General features: G+C 41.7%; 1 protein-coding gene across 1 annotated transcript in view; it reads left to right on the top strand.

Moving 5' to 3' along the window:
• Positions 1-17,264, top strand: part of LOC126994181 (uncharacterized) — a 73,395-nt gene that overhangs the window by 21,251 nt on the left and 34,880 nt on the right. Inside the window, exon 2 of the mRNA XM_050853436.1 lies at positions 13,517-13,624. Coding sequence (XP_050709393.1) covers positions 13,517-13,624 — 108 coding nt within the window. The remainder of the gene's footprint in view (positions 1-13,516; positions 13,625-17,264) is intronic.

Genomic DNA, 17,264 nt, shown 5'->3' with positions numbered 1-17,264 from the left:
ATTTCCCTTCGTCTGTCCTCTCCCTTCCTTCATTCTTCTACTATTCTTTTTCATTATTAACCGTTACTACACATGCGCTCTCTCTCTCTCTCTCTCTCTCTCTCTCTCTCTCTCTCTCTCTCTCTCTCTCTCTCTCTCTCTCTCTCTCTCTCTCTCTCTCTCTCTCTCTCTCTCTCTCTCTCTCTCTCTCTCTCTCTCTCTCTCTCTCTCTCTCTCTCTCTCTCTCTCTCTCTCTCTCTCTCTCTCTCTCTCATGAGTCCGTCCTCACATCTCTTTCCCCATCCACTCCCATTCTGTGAGGAGGAGGAAGAGGAGGAGGAGGAGGAGATGAATAGTGAATAAAAGGGAAAGGAAATTGACCGTCGCTTATGACTTTATGAATTAATGAATAAAATGAAAGTTAAAGGGACACACACACACACACAATGTGTGTGTGTGTGTGAGAGAGAGAGAGAGACACACCTTTACTATCTCAGGTACTAATTGTATGAAAACTTGCAGGTGTAAGAGACAGAGCGTAAACAGGTGAGACGGTAAACAAGAAACTTATTAGAACCATTAATTTGTGCCTAATTGCCCTGTCAGGTGATTAAGAGCATCGCCTCTCTCGTAAATCCAGGTGTTATGATTCGGCCCACCTGATTAGTAATTAGGTAACGCGTACGTTCCACTCGTTTGAACTAATTGCCTCCCGTCGCGCCCTTGTACTGATTTAGGCTGTTATATAATTCGCACACACACACACACACACACACACACACACACACACACACACACACACACACACACACACACACTCATGGAAGCAAACAAATAAACACACAAACATGAAGCCATTTTCGAAGACTGCTTTAACGAACTTCATTCTTAAATAGTCACCTTTTGATGATACGTATAAACTGTGAAGAGGTAACGGTGATGGAGGAGGAGGAGGAGGAGGGGAGGGGGAAGGAGGAGGAGGAGGAGGAGAAACCATTCCTCATCCCTATCCTGACCACTCTTAATGCATCTCCTCCCTCCATTCTCTCTCTCTCTCTCTCTCTCTCTCTCTCTCTCTCTCTCTCTCTCTCTCTCTCTCTCTCTCTCTCTCTCTCTCTCTCTCTCGTGTGGCGTCGTAACAAAGAAAATAACAACAATGGTGAAGATATCCCTTTTATTATTATTGTTGTTGATGTTGTGTTTATCATTATTATTATTGTCATTGTTATTACTATTATTATGTTATTTACCCATCATGATAAGTAGAAAGAGCCAAAGAAAAGCAACAACAACAACAGCAACAGCAACAACAACAGCAACAGCAACAACAACAGCAACAACAATCAATTTACTACTTCACCCACTACCATAACAACAACAACAACAATCAATTTACTACTTCACCCACTACCATTATCACCATCATCATTACATATTAATCACCACCATCACTCACTACCACTCACCACCACCACCACCACCACCACTACTGTTATTACCACCACCACCTCAACAACCACTACAATCATTACTACCTCCATCATCATCATCACCACTATTATCATCACCACCACCAACACCACCACTATCAAACTGTTATCACCATCACCACCACCTCCACCACCACTATCATCACCACCACCAACACCACCACTATCAAACTGTTATCACCATCACCACCACCTCCACCACCACCACCACTACTGTTATTACCACCACCACCACCACCACAACCTCTACTACCACCATCATCACCACCACCACAGTTATCACCACCAACACCACCACTATCAAACTGTGTTATCACCACCATCACCATCACCACCACAACCACCACTAGTATTACCCCCTTCATCACCACCACCTTCATCTTCACCACCACCACCATCATCACCATCACCACCAAGGTCATCACTACACCGCGTGGCGCCAACAGGCCGGCCACAGGAGCATAAGCAACCCCCTCCCCCTTTCCTCCTCCTCCTCCTCCTCCTCCTCCTCGTGCCTCCTTCATGATAATTCCTCCGCTTCATTTCCTTCGCTTGTTTCTTCTTTTGTTATTTATTTTTCTACGTTGTTTTTTTTATCTATTTATTTTTGTTTTGTTTTAGATTAATAGCTTTTCTTCCTTTTATTTTCTCTTTTTTCTTGTTTTTGTTTTCTTTGTGTTTATTTTGTTTTTTCTCTCGTTTGTTTTTCTCATATTAATTTTCCGCCTCATTTTCCGCAACAATCTTTCCTCTTTTTGTTTTTCCTTTTTGCTTCGTCCTTTTTTTTGTACCAGTTCCCTCTCACCTCTTGCTCTTCTGCCTCTTCCACCTCCTCGTTCTCCTCCATCTCCTCCTCCTCCTCCTCTGCTCCCTCTTCCTGCCTACTCAAAGTTCTTAAATCTTTCCTGTCTTCCTTTTAACTGGATTTTCTTTTATTCATTCTCCAGTTCCGTGATTCAGCTTTGTGCATATATTTTTCAGGTTCTCGGCAATCCATCACACTTATTCTTTTTTTTGTTCGTGCTCTTCCACTCCTTATCATATTTCTACCACTGATACCACAACCACTACTACTACCACTACTACTACTACCACCACTAAAATCTGATCCGCTTCCACCTCAGTCAAAGCATTCAAGCAACACTAACACTAACTGACAAGAGCAATGTGTGTGCCTTGAAACTTTTTGTGTTCTCCTAATTTCTCCGAATTCGCTTTTTTTCCTGCCTAATCTTTCCCTTCACCTTTACTGACCTATCCACATGTTACTAGGCGGTCAAACCTCTCCTTCCCTGTCCTTTTAAGTCACGTGACCGGCGTAGAGGTCAGGGTAATGAATGGGGGGAAGGGAGAAGCGAGGAGAGACGGAAGGGTTGGGGGTTGGGAGGTGTATGTGTGCATGAAGAGGGAGGGAAGGAAGGAGGGACTGGACAGGAGCCAACCAGATGTGTGTGTGTGTGTGTGTGTGTGTAGGTGCGAGGAGTGAATTGCAAGTGAGAGGAGAGTGAGTAGTGAGAGTTTCGACCTGTGAATTGCATATATGATGGTGGTGGTGATGGTGTTGATGGTGATGATGGTGATTTGCTGCCTTGTGTAGAGGAGCTGTGATGAATTTGTCCTTTAGAATGGTGACGAATGGGTTAGAGTGTGTTATGGACGTGTTATTATGTTGTTGTGTAGTTAATGTCTGCTTGATTGAGTGGAAAGTAACACGCACACACACACACACACACACACACACACACACACACACCGTTTATCTAGTTTTCCTCATTTACTTTCCCATTCATATCACGTTTTAAAGGTTCTTGCACTTCTTGCTTCGCTTCTTCCTCTTTATCTCGTTTTCTTAGCTTGATTCCTCCTTTCGTTTTCTTTTTCTCAGTATCTTCCTGCTTTTCCTTCCTAATTTCCAACTTTGATTTTTTCTTTCATTTTCCTACTTTCCCTTTCTCGTCTCCAACTTTCCACTCTATTTCTTTCTACTTCAAACCTTCCCTTTTTTTCTTTCTTTTCGTTTTCTTTTCTTATCAAGTTCTCCTCTTCGTCAACTTTTCACTCCTTTACTCAACTTCCTCCATATTCTCCACTTTCCCTTTTTTCTCTACTTTCTCTTTCCCGTCTCTGTGCAGTTTCCAACATTTCAATCCCCCCTTTCTTTATCTCTTCCTCTATGTCCCTCGTTTGTTCCCTCTCTAACTTTATTCGTATTCATAAGAACATAAGAACGTACGGAGTCTGCAAGAGACCGGTTGGCCTATACAAGGCAGCTCCTGTACACTCAACCCCACCTTACCTCACCATCCATGGCTTTATCTAACATCTTCTTGAATGTATCTACGGTACTGGCACCCACAACATGGCCCCCAAGTCTGTTCCATTCGTCCACCACTCTATCGGTGAACCAATTCTTGCCTATGTCTATGTTAAATCTGAATTTGTCTAACTTAAAACCATTGCTACGCGTCCTACCCGGCTCTTTTACTATCAAAATCTTATTGACATCCCCTTTATTAAATCCCTTCATCCATTTATAGACTTCGATCAATTCTACTCGCAACCTTCGCCTTTCTAGCGAGTGTGGATTTAACCACTTCAGCCTGTCTTCTTGAGGCAAGTTTCTCACCCCTGAATCATCTTTGTCATCCTCCTCTGCACAGATTCTAACATCTTGATATCCATTCTATAGTAGGGAGACCAGAACTGAGCTGCATAATCGAGATGAGGCCTAACTAGTGCTAAGTAAAGTTTGAGGATGACTTCAGCGCTCCTATTGCTTACACTCCTTGAGATGAAACCAAGTACTCTGTTAGCCCGATTTTTAGCCTGAATGCATTGAGCCCTAGGACGGAGGTCAGCGTTTACTAGTACTCCTAAGCCTCTCTCGCGCCCAGACCTACTTAGAGGAGTGCCATTTAAGGAGTAATTGTGTGAGGGGTTATTCCTACCCACACTCAGAATGCTACACTTTCCGACATTGAATTCCATCTGCCACTTCCCCGCCCAATCATATAGTTTGTCAAGCTCATCCTGGAGAACGGTAGCGTCCCTGTCTGATTAGATTGCTCTACCGATCTTGGTATCATCTGCGAACTTGCTGACATCACTACTAATCCCTGTGTCCAAGTCATTGATGTAAATAATAAAGAGCAGAAGACCCAGCACCGACCCTTGTGGGACGCCACTCGTAACACTGCCCCATTCAGATTTTTACCATTGATTTACACTCTCTGCTTCCTACCACTAAGCCACGCCCTGATCCAGTTCAAAACTTTCCCAAGTTCGTCTCTTTTACGGTCTTTCTCTTCCTCTCCCTTCCTTAAATTCTCCTCCCCGTCTTCCACTTCACCCTCATTTTCCTAACTCAGTTCCTTCTCATTATTTATCGTCATTTTCATTCCCTTTTTATCCTCATCTTCAACTACACCTTCAACTTCCTCTACTCCATTTCTCTTCTCTTTCTTTTCCCCTTTTTCTTCAGATTTTTATCCTTCTCTACAGTCAAGTATTCCCTCCAAGCAGTATCTCAAATTGATCTTCTATTCAAACTACTCTCTCTATTCTCGTGTTCCATTGTACTAATTTTTCCTACTTCATTTCTTCTTTAATTTCTCTATCTCAGTCTCCATTTTTTCATTCATCTCTGCAACCACATTTTTCTCAAGCCAGTTGTCATATATTCCAGCATCTCAAATTGTTCAACTTTTCTAACCACACCTTCCGTTTTCATTATATTTCCAACTTTTCCCCCCGTTTTCATTTTTTACAACTTTTTCTCATTCCAGCTCTTACATAAAAGTCTTCGGGAATCTTATGCCTGCTTCCATCTTTCTTTTATACTCTGACAAATACCTCGTAATTTCACATACACAAAGATACAAGATTTCTTCCTATTCCTCCCCCCCTTCCCTTATCATATTCTTTGCTAATTCACGCTTTACCTGGTGATGAGAGAGCGGGGGTATAATCATGGACAGCTAGATAGACAGCAGGTCGTTTATATATTTCTTTTCTTGGTCTTCTTCTTCTTATTGTCTCGGATTGCACCTTCATATCTTTCCTTTATTCTTATCTTTACGTTTTTTTTATTCTTTTGTCTTCTTTCTGCTCCTCCCAGCGTTGATGACTTCCTCTTTTTCTCTCCTTCTCATTTCCTTTTGTGTAGCGTCAAGCCATTATGCCATTTCTTTTCTTTCTCCTTTATTAATCTTTATGAATGTCTTTCTTTCCCTCTTTCTTTTTCCTCCCCGCACATCTCATCGCAAGAGAAATTATCCTTGCTTCATCAATCAATCTTTTTTATTATGCCTTTTATTGTCCATCCCACTCTGTCTCTGTCCATCTCCCTATTTCCCTCCATTTGTCTGTCTATCTATTGTATGTGCCTGTCTGTCTATTTGCCCATTTATCTATCTGCATCTCTATCTGTCTCTCACACTTTATCTGCAGTGTAGCTAGATTCATCTCTCTCTCTCTCTCTCTCTCTCTCTCTCTCTCTCTCTCTCTCTCTCTCTCTCTCTCTCTCTCTCTCTCTCTCTCTCTCTCTCTCTCTCTCTCTCTCTCTCTCTCTCTCTCTCTCTCTCTCTCTCTCTCTCTGTCCCCCGCACCAGCAAAGTCCTTGAATATTCAAAATTCCTCAACCGGACGAAAGCTGATAACACTTGGAGAGAAGTTCCTCACCAAGGCGCGTCAGACGTTCCTGAGAGAGAGAGAAGACAGACGCGAACAGACATAGACAGACAGACATAGACAGACATAGACAGACAGACATAGACAGACAGACATAGACAGACAGACATAGACAGACAGACATAGACAGACAGACATAGACAGACAGACATAGACAGACAGACATAGACAGACAGACATAGACAGACAGACATAGACAGACATAGACAGACAGACATAGACAGACAGACACACAGACACAGACAGACATAGACAGACAGACACACAGACACAGACAGACACAGACAGAGACAGACAGACAGACAGAAAAAGAGAAGCAAGAACAGACAAAAGCAAACAGACAGCAGAGTCAGAGAGAGAGAGAGAGAGAGAGAGAGAGAGAGAGAGAGCATTACCAATTCACTAGTAATTTAATGGATGTAAGCTTCAAAGGCCATTACCTAATTCTGCTTCATTAATATACGATATAAAAAAAAACCGAAATGCAAGAGAAAAAAAATCTAAATCGACATCAAAAATCTAAGAAAAATGTGAAAAAAGAGCAAAAAAAGTTGTAATACGATAACAGCTTTTATTTTCTCTTTTTTTTAGTTTTTTTTTTTTTTTGCGAGCCCCCAACAAAACTTCTCCAGCTTGTTAATGGGAAATAATTACCTGAGAAAAATGACCTTGATGATTAGCGAGTTAATTAAAAGGACGGTAATTACAGCCTGATGGGTCCTTCTTTATTGGATGAGGAAGAGGAGGAAGAGGAGGGAGGAGAGGAGGAGGAGTGAGGGAGGGAGGAAAGGGAGAGAAAGGAGGGAGGCAAGGAGGAAGGAAGAAGCGTGGAACGAAAACGAGTCGGAAAAGAATGAGGCCAAGACGAGAGAGAGAGAGAGAGAGAGAGAGAGAGAGAGAGAACGGCAAGGAAAAAAGGACAAAGCCAAGATGAGAGAGAGAGAGAGAGAGAGAGAGAGAGAGAGAGAGAGAACGGCGAGGAAAAAAGGACAAAGCCGAGATGAGAGACAGAGAGAGACGCACACACACACACACACACACACACACACACACACAGAGAGAGAGAGAGAGAGAGAGAGAGAGAGGGGGGGGGGGGAGCCAGAAGCATGCAAGCGTGCGTCGATGCCTCCTCCTCTTCCTATTCCTCCTCCTTTTCTTCCGCCTTGTTCCTTTATTTACCTCCCGTCATTCCTTCCTTTCCTCGTCTCTTTCTGCTTCTTTTCCTCTTTACCTCCTTTTTTCTTATCCTTTTTCCTTTTCACCTCTTCGCTTCTTTTTCTTCCTCCTCCCTCTCCGCCTCCTCTTCCTCCTCCTCCCTGCCTTCATCCTATTCCTTCATTTCTTCCTTTTCTTGGTCCTCTTTTCTCCTCTCTTAATTCTCTTCATTTGTCTCTTTCCGATTTCTCTACCTGTCCTCTTCCTCCATCCCATTTTCCTCCTTCGCTCTTTCCTTATCGGCTCCTTCTCATCTCTCCTCTTCTCCTCCGCCTCTTCTTCCTCCTCCTCCTCTTCCTCCTCCTCCTCCTCGTCTTCCTCCTCCTTCCTGCCCTGGACAGAGGTGTGTACCCGGCTATTAAGACAACTTTAGTGTCCCTATTGTCGCTAAAGCACCTGAGTGTCCCGCCTCTCCTCTCTCTCTCTCTCTCTCTCTCTCTCTCTCTCTCTCTCTCTCTCTCTCTCTCTCTCTCTCTCTCTCTCTCTCTCTCTCTCTCTCTCTCTCTCTCTCTCTCTCTCTCTCTCTCTCTCTCTCTCTCTCTCTCTCTCTCTCTCTCTCTCTCTCTCTCTCTCTCTCTCTCTCTCTCTCTCTCTCTCTCTCTCTCTCTCTCTCTCTCTCTCTCTCTCTCTTTCTCTCTCTCTCTCTCTCTCTCTCATCTTCGTTGCTTCCAATCTGAATCATAATTTTTCTTTAATTTCGTTCGTCATCTCGTCAGAGAGAGAGAGAGAGAGAGAGAGGACACACACAGTCAAACTAATCAGTCTACAGGAAGTCGAAATACTACCACAAGACGCTTCCCAATCTCGCGGTTTCTGACTATTGACAACCAAATCGTTACGCCATCCAGGCCCCCCTCCATCACCACCCATGTTATCAGTCACTGTCACGGTGGAAGAGCAACAATCCACCCGAAACTAACCTCTTCCACCCAGAATTGACCTCTTCCACCCAGAATTGACCTCTTCCACCCGAAACCGATACCTCTTCCACCCGAAATTGACCTCTTCCACCCGAAAATGACCTCTTCCACCCGAAATTGACCTCTTACACCCGAAAATGACCTCTTCCACCCGAAACTGACCTCTTCCTCCTGAAATTGACCTCTTCCACCCTAAATTGACCTGTTCCACCCGAAATCGACCTCTTCCACCCTAAATTGACCTCTTCCTCCCGAAACCCGAAACCGATAAATCCTCCACCCGAAATTAATACCTCTTCCACCCAAAACCGACACCTCTTCCCCCTGAAACCGATACCTCCTCCACTCGAAATTGACCTCTTCCACCCGAAATTGACCTCTCCTGGCTCTTCGTTCTGTTATCTTTTTTTATGGCATCGTCTAGCGGGTCTTTTTTTTTTTTTGACCCTTGTGCTGCCTCCGTTGCTGTAAAAAAAAACAAAAAAACAATGAAAATAAAAGGAGTAGTAACACCCTTCTGGAAAGCAAAAGAAAGATTAACTACAGCACCAGCACGTAAAAATACAGCTTGGAAGCATTATCGAGTGAGAGGCGTTACACAGCCTTATCCCAATACATTTACATCGTCAACGGGCATTCATTCCCTTCGTCACCGTCAGCACAAGCGACAGAGGGCGGGACTAGACATTTTTCTCCCGTTCTCTCTCTTGTTCCTGCCTTCGTTCCGTGTGCATGGGAGGCGGTGGTGCTGCATAAGTTAGGGAGGGTCTTTCGGTCAAATATTCATCGCATAAGAAATGTAAACTCGCTGCCGTGCTTCCCCGGGTCTTGCTTGTTTCTTTTTTTGTTGGTGTTGATCAGCTGTGTGGTTTCTCTCGCCGCGTGCACTTTTTCTCGGCACACTCACGTCACGCTCCGACCCAACACGAGTCCTGAATTAGTTGTGCCGGCCGAGGAAGGGAATGTTATTTTTCCTCCTCTCTGTAACCTAAAGGTGGAAAGGAGAAAGGGAGAAGGAACTGAGGAGGGGGAAGAAGAGACGAGGGGGGAAGGGAAGGTTGTTTTTCCTTCTCTATTTAACCAAAAAGTGGAAAGGAGAAAGAGAGGAGGAGGAACTGAGAAGGGGGAAGAAGAGACGATGGAGGGAGGGGAGGTTGTTTTCCTCCTCTATATAACATAAAATGTAAAGGTAAAGTTGAGGGCATAACGCTACAACTGCGGTTTGCCGCGGTGCTCGTTTCCGTCACATTAGCCCTTGAGCCTGTGGTGGGAAGAGCCCACTACTCCGTGACACAGGGTCAATGTGACATCCAAGATTGCCAGTTTCCTTCCCCAGGTTATCACAGGTACCCATTCATCGACCAACCCGAAAAGGAGGATGAACAGCTTGGTGACCTGTACACCGACTGCCTGGGCCGTTATTTGAACACGGACCCGCGAGTTCGAAGTTAGGCGCGCTAACCACTAGACCAGGGATCTCCAAACTATGGCTCGGGTTCTATAAATTTTAAAGCTAGATCAGTTTTTAATTTGAAACAACTTGCTTGTAGTTTTGTGTCAATTCTTGGTACGACATACCTGTGGGAACTAACATTCTCCAAAATGAAGTATGTTGTCTAACTATCGAGCAAATCAATCCGATTAACGGTTGAAATCCATTCTTATAATTGGTTCCTCAAATTTGGAGCATGACTTCAATGAGATTTTGAAATAAAAAAAAGTATCATCCTTCTTATTAATGTAGTTTAACAAAAAATTAAGGAAGGTATATTATTGGTTTACGTTGATTAATGCCAACAAGCTTTGTTTTGAATATCTTCCATTTGTTTTACTTTAGTCTGAGTTCATTAAATTCATGAAACTAACTCTTCTTTATTTTTTTCTTGTGGCCTTCAAAAGTGTACAAAATATATAATGTGGCCCTCTTACTGAAAAGCTTAGAGACCCTTGCACTCGACCACAGAGGCGAAAGGTGGCAATGAATAAGGCATAAAGGGAAAAGAGACGAAGGAGTGAGGGTGTGTTGTTTTCCTTCTCTCGGTAATCTAAGGTCTTTTAACCTCTCTTATCTATAACCCTGCAACTCTACAAACTCGACGAACTATATATTTGATCCGTGTTCGGGGCTCCTTCCTCTTAATTCTTTTGCAGTGCAGTCTTACGGGCGTTTTGTTTATTGTCTTTACTTGCTATGTACTCGTACCTACCTTAGAGAGAGAGGGAGAGGGAGAGACAGAGACAGAGAGACAGCGCTTCCTCGTCACTGGGTTGGGGTAAAGAAGGGACTGCTGGTGATATTAAATGACATGTACACTAATTATTCAAATCAAGGCTCATTATTCTTCTTCACCTTCACCTTGCAACTTATTTTTTAATGGGTGGAGCTTCTTTATCACTTCCTCCTCCTCCTCCTCCTCCTGCTCCTCCTCCTCCTCCTCGCGGATTATATAAGAGGACATATCGGCAAGCTGCACAGTACCTGGCTAGTCGGCGGCGGCGTCAAGGTATTGTCGCGGTTTTTCTCACCTTCCTCTACCTGTCACTGCTCCGGCGTCTACTACTCCTTTATCTATTTCTACTACTGCGTCTCCTCCTCCTGAATCTACTCCTCCTTCTACATCTACTCGTTTACTCCTTATTCTACATCTACTTTTTTGTCTACTACTACATTCCTACTACTCCTTCATCTACCCTTCTTCATCTACTCCTTCTTCTTCTTTTTCTATTCCTACATTTTCTCCTGCGTCTACTCCTTCTTTTTATAGCTACTCCTTCTACTCCTTCTTCTGTATCTGCCCCTTCGTCTATTTCTCCTTCTTCATCTACTCCTTCGACTACTCTTGTGTTATTACCCTTTCTATCTCTATTCTTCCTGCTTTCTCACTTTTTTTCTCTACTCTTTCTGTTTCTACTTGTCCCTCTGTTCGTTCTGTTTCTTCTGTCACTGCTTTTTTTCATATTTCACCTTTCGTTTGGTTCTTGATTCTGTCTCCTTTCCTGTCCCTCCTTCTTCCTCTTCTTAGGCCAATCTTCTTTCTTTTTCTTGTCCTTCGTTCATTTCAGTGTTTGATTATTTGCTGTTCTTTGTCTTTTTGTTTGTATGCGATCCTATATTTCGTCATGTCCATTTCTTTCGCCTTACTGTTCGCCTCTGTTGCTTTCATTTAATGCATCCTCTTCATCTTCTTTATCTGCTATTCTTTGCCTTTCTATCTGTATGTAATCCTTTCTTTCGTCATGTTCTTCTTTTCTGCTTTCTGTTCGCCTTTGATACATCCTAATTTTCCTATTTTTCTCAGTTTTTCATTTACTTTCTCCTTTTTCATTTGTCGGTTGCTCTGCTTCAATATCTCCATCATTCTCCTTTTGTTTTCGCCTTTGTTGGTGTCCTTCAGTACCTCCTTTTCATCTTTTTCTTCTGTTTCTCCTTTACTTCCTCCTTCGTCATTTATCAGTTACTCTCCCTCAATACGTCCATCTTTCCCCTTTCGTGTTCTTTCACCCAATGTCTTTCTTTATCTCCTTTATGGTACGTGTTCGTCTATATTCCTTCAAAAATAATTCCATCTATTCGCGGCACCTGGGGTCCTCTAACAAAACTATTTGAAGTAATGTGTTGAAACTATACAGGTAAATAAGCATCTATGTTGCTTACTTTTTGTGTGTGAATCAGAATGATGTATGTATACTTTAATGTATACATATACGTATACATGTACGTTTACGTGTAGCGATAATTAAATTAACGCAACACCATTAATACGAAATCAGCATTTTTCATATTTTGTCTATGAATACTCGTTTGATAGGCCTACAGCCCTGTGCAATGTTTTTTTTTTAATTCAAATGCAATGGCATACTGGATTTTTTTTTGTTTTTTTTTTTGTTATGAAAGTCGAACGTCGCGTAAAATCAGATTTTTCATCACTTAACTCCTAACATCACCTAACTCCTTTACCTTATCTGCACTATCTAAGCATAGATCCTTAGCTGCTAGTGAAAGCAATATTTCGTGGTTATTTCAGCTAACTGTAATGCATTTTAGATTTTCTGCGATTAAATAAACATCAAAATTTATCAAACGAAGATATGATCACTTTAAAAATTGAAATGTCCGTTACTGCCCCGCCTAGTGGGTTAGGACCTCTACCTCTGTCCTTTTAAACCCGCACCAGCCATTTAAAAAGCCCGGATATTATTTCTTGATATTATACGAACACTGAGAACAGTTTTGTAAAATGCTATATTTTGACCCCTTACCAGGTGTCACGTACCCCCTTAACTCGCCTCTGTTGCAGGGAGCTTTGTGGTGCAATGGTTAGCACACTCGGCTCACAACCGAGAGAGCCCGGGTTCGATTCCCGGGCGGAGTGGAAAAATTCAGGCGGCTTTTCCGATATCCTACGCACCTGTCCACCCAGCAGTGAATGGGTACCAGGTATTAATCGGGGGCTGTGTCCAGTCTCCTGGCATCTGTTCCCTTCTATAATTCCTTCCCCTTCTGTCTCTCTCCGGCATATGACCACAGATGTTGCGCCGACTAAAACAAAACTTTCCAACTTTTTCGCCTCCGTTGCAAACTTCCCTTTTTTTTCCACGACCTTTCAATTCGCTGCACACTTCCATTCTTTTTTTATTCGTCCACCTAATGTGTCCTTTTATAGTACGCGTCCGCTTATATTGCTTGCATTCAAAAACTAGTTCTGTCCATTTCTTAACTCGCCTCTTTTGCTTCCCTTTATTTTTCGTTCCTCCTGCTGTGATGCCTAAGCTTGTTGCACACCTCTTTTTTTTTATGTTCGTCCACCTAATGTGTCATCCTTTATGGTACGTGCTCGCTTGTGTTGCTTTCCCTCAAAAAATAATTCTATCCACTCCTCAACTCGCCTCTGTTGCCTCCCTCCAGTTCCTCCAGCTATGACCCTACAATTTGCTGCACACTTCCTCTTTTTCTGTTCGTCCACCTAATGTGTCATCCTTTCATAATACGTGTTCGGTTATAATGCTTACATTAAAAAAATAATCCCATCCATTTCTTAACTCTCTTCCTTCCCTTCAGTGTCCCTTCCTCCGGCCATGTCGCCTCAACTCGCTGCTCACTTTATTTATTTTTCTGTTCGTCCACCTAATGTGTCATCCTCTAAAGTGCGTGTTCGCCTGTATCACTTTCCCTAAAAAATACTTCGATCCATTTCTTAACTTGTCTCACTTGCTACCCTTCAGTGCCCGCTCCTCCGGCCATGATGCTTCAACTCGGTGCCCACGTCGCGCTTCTGCTGCTGGTCTTCGCCTCTCACTCCTTCGTCAGCGCCGTCAGCAGGCCAGTCATCGGTAAGTCAGCTGCCAACAAGAAAGTAAGGTGCATGTGTCCTGTTGTTTTATTTTTAGCCTTTTTTCCCCTGTGGTTTATAGGAGATGTATTAATTTATATGCTTGTCCTGTATATTTGTTTTGGTTTTATTATTGTATAGTTTATGATTTTTACTTTTATGTTGCCTTTATTTTATTTGTTGCTTTTACTTCTTGCTTATTTCTGTGTTTGTTTGTTTGCTATGTATTTTCAGATATTTATTACCCTAACTCTCTGTTCCTCTGTTTCTATAATCTAAATTCTCTTGTCCTCCTTCTCCCTCCCTCTCATCGCTTTCATTTTCATATTCTCTTTCTCGGCGTCTCGGGTCTTTGGGGAGGCGGAACAGGCAGCTTAGAGGGTCCGCATTTCTCCCTTTCTACCTGCTTCGCCTCTTCTATCACAGTCATGACATCAGTCGTGGCAGTCATCGCGTGAGGACCGTCCCTGCAAATTTTACCCTATCAGTTACGATTGCTGGGTACCTTCGTTTTGTCTGGATTCATTAATAAGTCTCTTTGCGCTTGTTACACAGACATGATAACCCGAACTGGAGCTATGGGAGGCGATGTTTATGCGCCACGCCTGCACGAAGAGGTAAATATGAAAGCAGTTTAGCGAGGTTTTTGTTAGCGTATGTTTTATTATGCGATGGAGATGGTGGAATGTGTCTGGGGGATTTCCTTTTTTTTGTGTGTGTGTTTGAGTGTGTTTTATTTTATTTGTATTTTTTTTGTGTGTGTACGGTTTAAAGACAGGCAAAGAGCTGAAAATAAATTATAGAAAAAAACTCGCAAGGTGCCCCATAAAAATAAAAAAAATAGTTCCGAAAGATTCTCAATAAATCAACATATTCGATTTTCGTTTCACAATTTAACATAATTTCCTCTCTTAATCTTCCTGGTTTTAAACTTGGCCTACTCTCAAAACGGAAAAGGCAACATATTTCTTTCTCGTATTATAAGAGTGGCGGATGATAAACTTTTGATACATTATTTAGCACTTTTATTATTGCAGCTGAAGGGCAAATATATAAGAAAAATTAAGAAAAGCCTGCCAGTCCCCGCTCCTGCAAAGAAAAGAGAACAGTAGGCCGAATAGGCTGAATAGAAAGGGTCGATTCGAATGGAGAAGTATCTTGTACCTTTCCTTTCCTTTCTCTCTCTTTTTCCTGTCCTTTCCTCTCCTTTCTTTCTCTTCCTCCGATACCCTACGCCCCTGTCCACCCAGCAGTCAATGGGTACCAGGTATTCATCGGGGGTTGTGTCCCGACTACTGGGACCTGTTCCCTTCTCCTATAATTCCTTCTTCTGTCTCTCCGGCATATGACCACAGATGTTGCGCCGACTAAATGAAACTTTCCAACTTTTTTTTTTCTTTCTCTTCCTTGTCCTTTCCTTTCTTTACTTCCCTGTCCTTTCCTTTCCTTTCGTTCTCTTCCCTGTCCTTTCCTTTCCTTTCTTTCTCTTCCCTGTCCTTTCCTTTCCTTTCTTTCTCTTCCCTGTCCTTTCCTTTCCTTTCTTTCTTTTCCCTGTCCTTTTCTTTTCTTTCTTTACTTCCCTGTCCTTTCCTTTCCTTTCTTTCTCTTCCCTGTCCTTTCCTTTCCTTTCTTTCTCTTCCCTGTTCTTTCCTTTCCTATCTTTCTCTTCCCTGTCCTTTCCTTTCCTTTCTTTCTCTTCCCTGTCCTTTCCTTCCCTGTTCTTTCTCTTCCCTCTTCTTTCCTTTCCTTTCCATTCCTCTTCTTCTACTCCGTCTTTTCCTTATCATCCTTTCCTTCCTTTCTCCTTCTTTTCCCGTCATTGCCTTTATGCTTCTTCGCTTTCTTTTTCTTCCCTTCCTCCTCAATTCCTTCCCTTTCTTATCATTCTTTTCCGTTCATCTCACTTCATTCATGTTTCTTTCCTTTCCACTATTGTTAGTACTAAATGAAGGTTTCGTTAAAGACCAGCTAAGAGTATATACACACCAGACATCGCCACCCCTAACTTTATCATCACACGTATGAGTAATAGAAGAGTGGAAATGCATAAACAAAAAAAGAAAGTATATGATGATCCACTCTGAATATGCAAGGGATATGTTTGTTAGTTTTTTTTTTTGTGTGTGTGTGTAATGTCTTTTTTTAAGGTGTATGTATATATTTTTCTTTCCTTCTCTATTTTTCTCTCTATTCTATACTTCCCATTCTCGTTTTCTCTTCATTTGTTTCCTCTCTTTCCTTCTCTTTTTCACTATTCTTTTGGTTATCAAAAAGGGAAAAAAAGGAAATGTGAATATAATATAAAAGTTGAAATGCATAAACAAAAAAAAAAAAACATAATAGTGTTCCGCTTTGAATATGGAAGGGAAAGGCTTGTTAGTTATTTTTTTCTGTGTGTGTGTGTGTGTGTGTGTGTGTGTGTGTGTGTGTGTGTGTGTGTGTGTGTGTGTCATGTCATTTTCAGGATATATATTTTTCTGTTATAAAAAAAAGAAAAAAAAAGGGAAATGTGTGTTACGGGCGTGTCAAAGAGTTGCGTCATATTTTTTTTTTTTTATCTTTCGACTAAATATTCACCTGAAATTGACACGTTCCTACTTTTTAATTTGCTCGCCATTATCCAAAACAACGGAGCACAAAAAGTGGGTAAAAATGCATTAGTATATGACTAAAAAGAGTAAAGAAAGTTGCATAATTTTCTTTGGACTAAACATCCATCTGAAATTGACACGTTCCCACTTTTTTTCACTTCCTCGCCATTATCGAAAAACAACGGAGCAAGGAATAAAAAGATAAAAATGCATTAATATATGACTCAAAAAAGTAAAGAAGGTTGCATAATTTTCTTTGGACTAAATATTCACCTGAAATTAACACGTTCCCACTTTTTTATCCCCTCGCCATTATCGAAAAACAGCGGAGCAAGGAATAAAAAGGTAAAAAATGCATTAATATATGACTCAAAAAAGTAAAGAAGGTTGCATAATTTTCTTTGGACTAAATATTCATCTGAAATTGATACGTTCCCACTTTTTTTTATTTCCTCGCCATTATCCAAAAACAGCGGAGCGCATAAAAGGAAGTAAAAATGCATTAATATATGACTCAAAAAAGTAAAGAAGGTTGCATAATTTTCTTTGAACTAAAATTCCACCTGAAATTGACACGTTCCCACTTTTTTTCACTTCCTCGCCATTATCGAAAAACAGGGGAGCAAGGAAAAAAAAAGATAAAAAATGCATTAATATATGACTCAAAAAAGTAAGGAAAGTTGCATCATTTTCTTTGGACTAAATATTCATCTGAAACTGACACTTTCCTTTTTTTCACCTCCATTATATCGAAAAGCCAAGGAGCAGATAAAAGGGTGTGAAAATGCATTAATATACGACTCAAAAAAGTAAAGGAGGTTGCATAATTTCCTATAAACTATATATTCGCCTGCAATTGACATGTTTCCACTTTTTTCCTCCTCTCCATTATCGAAAAGCAGCGGCCCAAAAAAATGTGTAAAAATGTATAATATATATGACAAAAAAATTACAGAAGCATTCGCCGTGTCGTTTACAGCTGAGTGGTTGGGCGATTTTTATTTTTCCCTTTCATGTTGGCAAATAATAGAAATGCTGCGAGGCGGAAAT

The sequence above is a fragment of the Eriocheir sinensis genome, unplaced genomic scaffold (assembly GCF_024679095.1).
Source record: "Eriocheir sinensis breed Jianghai 21 unplaced genomic scaffold, ASM2467909v1 Scaffold739, whole genome shotgun sequence".
In the NCBI taxonomy this organism is placed as follows: Eukaryota; Metazoa; Arthropoda; class Malacostraca; order Decapoda; family Varunidae; genus Eriocheir; species Eriocheir sinensis.
The sequence above is the reverse complement of the archived record's forward strand: the minus strand, read 5'-3'. Positions and strand labels throughout refer to the sequence as shown.